At 43.3% G+C, this 10120-nt stretch overlaps 1 protein-coding gene across 2 annotated transcripts in view; it reads left to right on the forward strand.

Annotated features, from left to right (window-relative positions):
• The window catches only part of LOC140128256 (complement C3-like), a 64610-nt gene extending 56189 nt beyond the window's left edge, over positions 1-8421 (forward strand). Inside the window, exons 36-41 of one of the 2 annotated variants that reach the window (XM_072149816.1) lie at positions 1122-1211; positions 1840-1926; positions 2035-2118; positions 3105-3243; positions 3384-3491; positions 4376-8421. In XM_072149816.1, the coding sequence (XP_072005917.1) occupies positions 1122-1211; positions 1840-1926; positions 2035-2118; positions 3105-3243; positions 3384-3491; positions 4376-4517 (650 nt within the window). In that variant the 3' untranslated portion in view covers positions 4518-8421. The remainder of the gene's footprint in view (positions 1-1121; positions 1212-1839; positions 1927-2034; positions 2119-3104; positions 3244-3383; positions 3492-4375) is intronic. The other variant, XM_072149817.1, reaches the window with a different exon arrangement.
• Positions 8422-10120: the final 1699 nt, after the last annotated feature.

The raw sequence follows: 10120 nt of genomic DNA on the forward strand, positions 1-10120 counted from the left end.
GAAGACCATTGGCCCTTAGGGATTTGGAGCCCCAGTTGGCCAACCAAAACAAACCAATGAAGATCAGCCCTTTGATAGGATGCCTGGGTGGTTCTTGTTCTCATTCACTTGGAGATTTGGCCTGTCTTGTGCAGACAAGTATTAGGTAGCAGCAATAGTCTTGTTTCTACTGTCTTGATTCTATTATGCGCTTCAATTAAAGCGGAGGATCCCATTACATCATGTTCTTAATGGAAACCTCCCGTAAGGAATCGTCCTATAATAGTAGATCTGATGGTAGATTCCTCCTAATGTCTTAAGCCCTGAACTATCTTTCTCTAATGCTTTTATAGCCTCACCTGATCTCAACTTTATCTTACAAGTATGAATATTTATAGCAGAGGCTACTGGGGCGTGGAGTAACATCTCCAGGTTGTGGGAGCAAATGCTACTCCAGGCCCCCTTAGCCTTTGCGTTCCCACCATCTTCCCCGTCGTCAGCACAAGCAGTGCACAAGCTGTATTCCTGATGCGGTTTCTTTGAGCTCAGTTGCCTCTCCAGTGCCGAGAGCCATGATGCGCCGGTGCTGTGAATACACGTAGAAGCTGTATCAGGAGCTTGCTGAGGACCTGCAAGGAGGTGGGACAGCAGAGACTACTGGGGCCTGCAGTAACCTTTGCTCCCACAACTTCAAGAGGCTGCCCCATGCCCTATTCCCCAGTAGCCTTTGCTAAAAATTATATACGCGTTTCGGATTAGACCTTAATCAAGACTAATCCGAAACGCGTAGGCTTGCTTACTTTTATACCTTCTTCTTCCAGTATGCTGTGCTCCATGCTCACTTTTTAATGGATGGAACAAATATCTTTACTATACTCACTATTGAGTCCACGCGTCTAGCCAGAAACTTCTCTTTGAATTGTCTTCCATTGCACCTGTGGCCGAGGTAATCCGGAAGCAATGTGGACTGTTTGCCTGTGGTTGGGGGCTGATGATACTTTACTAATGTTTAGATTAGTTTAGTCTTTATAAAAGGATTATAGAAAGATAGTTTAGGGCTTAGGACATTAGGATGAACCTACCCTCAGATGTACTTTAATAGGTAGATTCCTAATGGTAGATTTAATTTCAATTCTCTTTAGAAAGTCGTTGCACTAAGTTCTACCACAAAGACGAAGGTGACAAGTTGCTCGGTATAATATGCCAAGATGACGTGTGCCGCTGCGCTGAAGGTACGTGCAATGACCCAAATTTTTACATGCCTGCCCCAAAACACCTGGGTTTAAAGGGGAAAATACTGTTTCCTTCCCTCAAGACTTCTCTAGAGCTGCACCTCTAGGTTAGTTTTTTACCATTTGTGTCATTGAACCTTTAACATTCTTTACTATTACAAATCAGGGCAGATTTACTTAACCGGTCCATTCGCGATTCCGCGGCGCGTTGTCCGACGTTGATTCGGAACTTGTTGGGACTGATTAAGGTCGGTCGCCCGATATTCACTAGGTGTCGCTGCTGCGCTGCTGTTTGGGAAACCCAACGAAAGTGCTGCCACAGAGCCCTTAGTAAATAAGCCCCATTGGGTCCTTCAACACAAACACAACAATGACCAAAAACTGTGAAGTATTGATCCCAAACTGGTAGCTGGTGTCTGTGTTGGGGCACTTCTAGCCCCGAGTCTGATAACATCTGGCCTCTTACTTGCTCTATCCTTTTCTCCGAGAAGGTGTCATTGTTGTATGTATAAATTATGGTTTAGATCTATTGAATACTCTTATAATTTTGAGGCCAGTGCTTCATTGTTTTTAGTCATTACTGTACGTCCTCCAATCATTTCTGATATTATTGGTCCATCTCCAACAGGAAATTGCCTAATGGTGCAGAAGACCGGAGAACAATTCACTGCGATCGATCGGATGGATAAAATCTGTCACCCTGCGGTGGACCACGGTGAGATATTTGACTGTTACACACAAAAAGCAACTAAGATTTTACATTCGGTCTCTATTTGTGTTGTGATTCTATATAGTGACTCAATTATTGTCTCTCTTTTTGTAGTCTACAAGGTCACCCTGATAGAGACGCGACATGGAAAAGACTACGACCAATACTCGATGAATATTACCAACGTCTTTAAGATGGGTAATCTCATATTGACTCCTCGTTAGGTAGGGAGCACGAGGCTGATGGTGGCCAATGAGTCTTGTTATAAAGTTATGTTTCATCTGAAGATGATGAACCTCTACTGTAGGTCCACCCGAGCTCATGGTTCTTTCCTACTAGAGAGAAATCCTGGAGAACCTTTCTTTGACCATAGATGATTAATAGTCCCACATGGACAGAAGACATGTGGAATCTGAGTTAGACTTGTTCCTTGGGACCTATCGGCCCAAGTACAATAGAAAGTTAACCCCTTAGCTGCCCAGTGGTTGATTGATAATGTATAATCGTCTCATTTTTTGGTTCTTCTCCAAAGACTTCACTGAAGAGTAAAATTCACGGGTGGAGAATAAGGTAAGTAGTAGGTCCCAAAGTGCTGGGGATTGCCCAAAGTAGACAATGATACAAAAATTGAATTTTGGATCAGTCATAGGCTATATTCACACTAACATATGGAGGACGTATATACGGCCGACGTATATACGGCCGATATACGTCCTCCATAGACGTCAATGGGCACACGGCGCCCTACGGGAGCGGTACGGTGCAGCATACGTGCGGCACCGTACCGCTCCGTACCCGGAAAAAGATAGGACATGTCCTGTCTTTCTCCGTAGTACGGCGCCGTGCGCCATTAATTCCTGTGGAGAGGGGCGGGGGTGAGCTGCGCTCACCTCCTCCTCCTCTCCCCGTGCACTGCCGTTGCCCGCTACGGTACGGGCGGGCAACGGCAGTGTGAATATAGCCATATTTAGGGAAGTCAAATTTTGGTAACATTTTAGAGTAGTGGTGTCTCCTCTGCTTATAGATGCTTAGTAGACCTATGGTACATCCCTGTGTGTAGATTGTCCTCCTCGTCACATCTTCTCATCAGTATATAATGTTACTTGAAATTTTGTGGGAATTAATAATAATATAAAATGTAGGAAGCAACGTATATGACGTAATAAAACCTCATCTCTTTGTAGGTCAAGATGACACTGCTCCGGGGAACCGACGCAACTTCATCAGTCCTAGAAACTGTCGGGAGACCTTAAAACTGAAGGAAGGACTTGATTACCTTGTGTATGGACACATTAAGGATGTCTGGAAAACTGACGAGACCAGGTAAGTGGGCACACGGGGGACGAGTATACAAGGGAATGGGGGCGTTCATAGGGTTGGATTCCTGGGCTTTACTTTGACCCTATTGAGGTCAAAAACTGATAATAATAAATAAAGTAATAACTTGACCTTTATTTCTATAGCACCAACAAATCACAACTTATCGTAAAAGCATCAATTCCCACCTCTGCTCATCAGAATCTCATAATACAAACCTCAACTGCTGCAGAACCTCATCACACACAACTCAGGTACTGCAGAACATCATAATATACACCTCAACTGCAGCAGAACATCCTAATACACCACAGCTGCTGCACCACCTCATGATACACCCTTCAGCTGCTGCAGAATCTTATAACATGCTCTGCACCTCAACACCCCCCCTACCCGCTTCTTTCCTTTTAAGCATTCAGGGTACTGCTCCCATGTCTATAGTCCTGGGAATGCATGATCGAAGCCCATCCCCTCACCAACAAAGCTCCACCCACTCACCCGTGAGGCTCTGCCCACTTTGCCTGCACAGTCAGGGCGATACAGAGAAAGGATTGTACAAGGCATTTATAAGATCATTTAATACACAGCTCTCAGCCGTATGGGTGCGCTCAGCATGGCACCAATATTGCAGAAGACAAGCAGGATGGTGGGCGACCTCCTTCTCCTGCTCACTGGTGGGGGCCCCAGGTCCCGCGCCCTGGGAGCCCTCCTTTTTATACAGCCCTGTGGGATTCATCACAACATAAAACAGGTTTCCCCAGGTTCCTGCTGTTTTTAGGAATAACTATGCATTGACTATGAATTTAATTTTTATAAAGGGTTGACTAAAATTAAGACAATTCTGCTTTCATGGATTGTAGGGGGTATTGCAGCTCTGCCCATAGATTAGTGTACATGGAGGAGAGTTGTAATAATACACACAACCTGCGGGAGAGAGGGGGGTGGAGGAGCCTGAAATGGACCAGGTGGTTTAAAGAATCAATGAAAGGGAACCCATATTTGTCTTAATAGACCCTCACCCCCAATGCATTGCCACCGCTACTATCTATACAAGTTTCAGAAAATGAGGCAGTTCCCATGGATCTCCAACAGGGGGCACTAGAGTAACTTGTTTTCTTTTTAACACTTTGCTCCTCAGCTATTCCTACATGATTGGAAGCCATACCTGGATCGAGTGGTGGCCGAGTAACAAACAGTGTCAGAAACCTGAGTATGGAGAAATATGTGACATCTTCCATGAAGTGGCCGACCACTTAGAGCTATTTGGTTGTGATGCTTGAAGACATGGGATATGGGATAACCAGTCACCAGGAACGTCATCTTTAGCTGGTGACAAGTTCCAATAGCCTATGCTATACTGATTAGCGTTCTGAATCCTGCCATTACTTTATAAAACTCTATTTCACATTACCTGGCACCTTGAGATGAGTCCTGGGGTGGCGGGGGTAAGAAGAGGGCAGCTGCAGCCTGTGTGTGCCTATGTCTCAGTCTCCTCATACAGTATAATCTCCTCCATACAATCTCTTAGTGAATGAATAGGAAAATAAGAATGCATTAGGAAACTGAGACACAGAAACACACACTGCTGGCAGGGAGCCAGGTAATGTGAAATAAACTTTTATAAAGCAGTGGCAGAATTAATTTTTAAAATCAGCATAGCATGGACTGTTGGAACTCGTCACCAGCTAAAAATTACATTCCCAGTGACAGGTTGGCTTTAAAAAGCTGCACTACAGACGTATACACTCACCGGACACTTTATTAGGTACACCTGTCCAACTGCTCGTTAACACTTAATTTCTAATCAGCCAATCACATGGCGGCAACTCAGTGCATTTAGGCATGTAGACATGGTCAAGACAATCTCCTGCAGTTCTCCCGAGCATCAGTATGGGGAAGAAAGGTGATTTGAGGCCTTTGAACTTGGCATGGTTGTTGGTGCCAGAAGGGCTGGTCTGAGTATTTCAGAAACTGCTGATCTACTGGGATTTTCAGGCACAACCATCTCTAGGGTTTACAGAGAATGGTCCGAAAAAGAAAAAACATCCAGTGAGCGGCAGTTCTGTAGGCGAAAATGCCTTGTTGATGCCAGAGGTCAGAGGAGAATGGGCAGACTGGTTTGAGCTGATAGAAAGGCAACAGTGACTCAAATCGCCACCCGTTACACCCAAGGTAGGCAGAAGAGCATCTCTGAACACATAGTACGTCCAACTTTGAGGCAGATGGGCTACAGCAGCAGAAGACCACACCGGGTGCCACTCCTTTCAGCTAAGAACAGAAAACTGAGGCTACAATTTGCACAAGCTCATCCAAATTGGACAGTAGAAGATTGGAAAAACGTTGCCTGGTCTGATGAGTCTCGATTTCTGCTGCGACATTCGGATGGTAGGGTCAGAATTTGGCATCAACAACATGAAAGCATGGATCCATCCTGCCTTGTATCAGCGGCTCAGGCTGGTGGTGGTGGTGTCATGGTGTGGGGAATATTTTCTTGGCACTCTTTGGGCCCCTTGGTACAACGCCACAGCCTACCTGAGTATTGTTGCTGACCAAAATCTCTGAGGAGCTTCCAGCACCTTGTTGTATCTATGCCACGAAGAATTGAGGCAGTTCTGAAGGCAAAAGGGGGCCAACCCGTTACTAGCATGGTGTACCTAATAAAGTGGCTGGTGAGTGTATGGTCCCACATATATATCACTTTATTGTAGTTTCTGCTCCATTTTCTCTTGTATAACAAAGTATTGCTCAAGAAACAATGTAATTTCAGCCAAGATGCTAGTGTCATATGGAGTAAAGATAATACTGCTTTACAGTGCCCACCTAATAAAACCAACACACAAGACCCAAACATAATATCAACACTTTAATACTGAAACCAATTATCTGAGTGTCCATTTATTACAACACAGCAGGATAGTAGTCACATATAGAGGGAAAGTAACGGCTATATGATGCCCAAAAATCTTTAAAAAGGATCCATGCACCTGGGGTGGTAGAAATAGGGGCTAGACGTGGTCCACTACAGTAGAATTTCCTTGAGTGTTATACTCTTATTCCTCCAGTAGAGGGCAGCACAATCCTTCCTTGTTTTGTACACTGACACATCATTATACCGACCATAAAAATATCTAATACAATCTTAATTCAGTAACAAAACCAAAGTTCTTGTATACATAGGGTACCAGAACAAAGCTAACTTCATAGCTATAGTATCAGAACCAGAACTGATACAGTACCAGTCTAAAGTTACTACTATATAGTACCAAAACCAAGGTTAAAACATAAATACCTCACAACAGGTAAAGTTACCACATGGATACAGTACTAGAATTAAGCTTACTACATTGATAAAATACCAAAACCAAGGTTACTACATAAATACAGCACCACAACCAAGGTTATCACATGGATAAAATACCAGAACCAAGCTTACTGTACGATACAATAACAAAAGCAAGGTTACTTCATAAATACAGCACCAAAGTCAAGGTTATCTTGTGGATACAAAAAGTCAAGCGTACTACTACAGATACAGTACCAGAACCAAGCCTTTTACACACATACTGGGCTAGAACAATGCTTTCTACAAAGATATGGTACTCAAACCAAGATCACTACATAGATACAGCGCCAAAGGCAACTTTACCACATGGATAGAGGATCAGAACCCAACTTACTACATCGATACAGCACCATAACTAAATTTAGTGCATAAAGTATAATACATGAATACAGCAGTGGAACAATAGAAACATAGAAAAATACATAGAAATGGCACTGCACATAATCTTATTACAGAAAAACAGGGTTGGAAACAACCATTATGTATAAATACAGTCCCAGAACCAACGTTACTTCATACTTATGGTACAAGAACCAACCCACTACATAGATAGAATCAGAGCAAAGCTTCCTACATATATACAATCATCAAAACCAACATTAATACATAGATATAGGGGGTCATTTACTAAGGGCCCGATTTGCGTTTTCCCGACTTGTTACCCGAATATTTCCGATTTGCGCCGATTGTACCTGAATTGCCCCGGGATTTTGGCGCACGTGATCGGATTGTGGCGCATCGGCGCCGGTATGCACACGACGAAAATCGGGGGGCGTGGCCGAACGAAAACCCGACGGATTCGGAAAAACCGCCGCATTTAATAACCGGAAATGTGTCGCTTGGGAAGCACTTACCTTCACCTGGTCCAGCTCGGTGTATTCCGGTGCGTTGTGATGATTTTCAGCGCAGCAGCGCCACCTGGTGGACGGCGGAGGAACTACCTTCATAAATCCCGTCCGGACCCGAATCCTGTTCAGAGGACGCGCCGCTGGATCGCGGATGGACCGGGTAAGTAAATCTGCCCCATAGTGTCAGAACCTAGATTCCTAAATAGATGCAGTATCAGAACCAAGATTACTACTTAGATACAGCACCAGAACTGAGAATACTACATAGAAACGGCATCGGAACTGAGGTTACAACTTAGATATAGCTACAAAACCAAGAGTACTACATAGATACAGCACCAGAACTGAGAATACTACATAGAAACAACATCGGAACTGAGGTTCCGACATAGATATAGCCCCAGAATCAAGACTACTACATAAATACAGCACTAGAACTGAGAATACTACATGGAAACTGCATCAGAACTAGGGTTACAACATAGATATAGCCCCAGAATCAAGAGTACTACATAGATAGAGCACCAGAACTGAGAATATTACATAGAAACAGCATCTGAACTAAGGTTACAACGTAGATATAGCCTAATAATCAAGAGAACTACATAGATACAGCACCAGAACTGAGGTTATAACATAGATATAGAACTAGAACCAAGAGTACTACAGCACCAGAACTGAGATTACTACATAAAGTACCAGAATAGTGATTACTATGTAGATACAGCAAGAAGCTTATTACATAAATTACCAGAGTTGATATTCCAATGAAGATAGAGCACCAGAACAAATCCTACTACATATATGTCAAAAATATATTCAAAGTTATTATATATAAACTCAAAACAGATCGATTGTTACTAGTTAAATTATGACTTTATTGTTACATTGTAGCATTTCGCTGTCACTATTGTATTGGTGCTTGTGCTGATTCCGGATAATTCATAGTCACTTATGATGTTTTGTGATAATAAAGTCCATCATTGTAATGAATTTATTCACTTTTATGCCTTCTATTTGTATAACCATTGCTTAGATTTTTATTCATACCTACAAATATCATGTTGTGTGTATCAGTATTGTGAAGGTTCTTAATCACAGAAAATCCCACTTGTAGCCCAAGTCTTCCAGGTTCTTCCTTTCCTACTGAAGGTTCCGGGTTTGACTCCCAAAATTCCGACCTTGTAAAGGTTGTTACCCCATATTCAGGACCAGGATGTAAATTATAGCCAATGAATAGAGTCAAATATATAGTCACCTTAAAAGCTTCTACAATCATAGCTGCTTTGTTATACCACAGCGCCCCCTTCCGTGCAGTGGATTTGTCTAGTACTGCAGCAGCTCAATATAAGAGGACAAAGAGAGTAAAGACGAGGTAACAGCACAACCAGGTCATGTTATAATGTCATTTTAGCGGATGCAATGCATAGAGATAGACACTAGATGGCAGAGTCCTGCCTCCAGTGCACACTGCACCAGCACTGCAGCTGTGACACGTGGTGAGTGTCCAATATTGCAATAATACAATATATACAGAATAGGAGTAGTAGTGCTGTGCCCGTATATACAGGATAGGAGTAGTAGTACTGTGCTGTGCCCATATATACAGGATAGGAGTAGTAGTACAGTAATGTGCCCATATATGCAGGATAGGAGTAGTAGTACTGTGCTGTGTCCATATATACAGGATAGGAGTAGTAGTACTGTGCTGTGCCCATATATACAGGATAGGAGTAGTAGTACAGTAATGTGCCCATATATGCAGGATAGGAGTAGTAGTACTGTGCAGTGCCCATATATACAGGATAGGAGTAGTAGTACTGTACTGTGCCCATATATACAGGATAGGAGTAGTAGTACAGTAATGTGCCCATATATGCAGGATAGGAGTAGTAGTGCTGTGTCCATATATACAGAATAGGAGTAGTAGTACAGTAATGTGCCCATATATGCAGGATAGGAGTAGTAGTACTGTGCTGTGTCCATATATACAGGATAGGAGTAGTAGTACTGTGCTGTGTCCATATATACAGGATAGGAGTAGTAGTACTGTGCTGTACCCATATATACAGGATAGGAGTAGTAGTACTGTGCTGTGCTCATATATACAGGATAGGAGTAGTAGTACTGTGCTGTGCCCATATATACAGGATAGGAGTAGTAGTACTGTGCTGTGCCCATATATGCAGGATAGGAGTAGTAGTACTGTGCTGTGTCCATATATACAGGATAGGAGTAGTAGTACTGTGCTGTGTCCATATATACAGGATAGGAGTAGTAGTACTGTGCTGTACCCATATATACAGGATAGGAGTAGTAGTACTGTGCTGTGCTCATATATACAGGATAGGAGTAGTAGTACTGTGCTGTGTCCATATATACAGGATAGGAGTAGTAGTACTGTGCTGTACCCATATATACAGGATAGGAGTAATAGTACTGTGCTGTGCTCATATATACAGGATAGGAGTAGTAGTACTGTGCTGTGCTCATATATACAGGATAGGAGTAGTCGTACTGTGCTGTGCCCTTCAGTAGGAAAGGAGAACACTCACAGCAGCACCCAGGTGTGTGACACCCAGCACCCAGTGATCTCCTCAGTAGCACCCAGGTGTGTGACACCCAGCACCCAGTGACCTCATCAGCAGGGGCTTCTCCTGGAGGGGAACCCCCAATGCTGGTCTTCTGCTGC

This window comes from Engystomops pustulosus, chromosome 4, assembly GCF_040894005.1.
Source record: "Engystomops pustulosus chromosome 4, aEngPut4.maternal, whole genome shotgun sequence".
NCBI classification, from domain to species: Eukaryota; Metazoa; Chordata; class Amphibia; order Anura; family Leptodactylidae; genus Engystomops; species Engystomops pustulosus.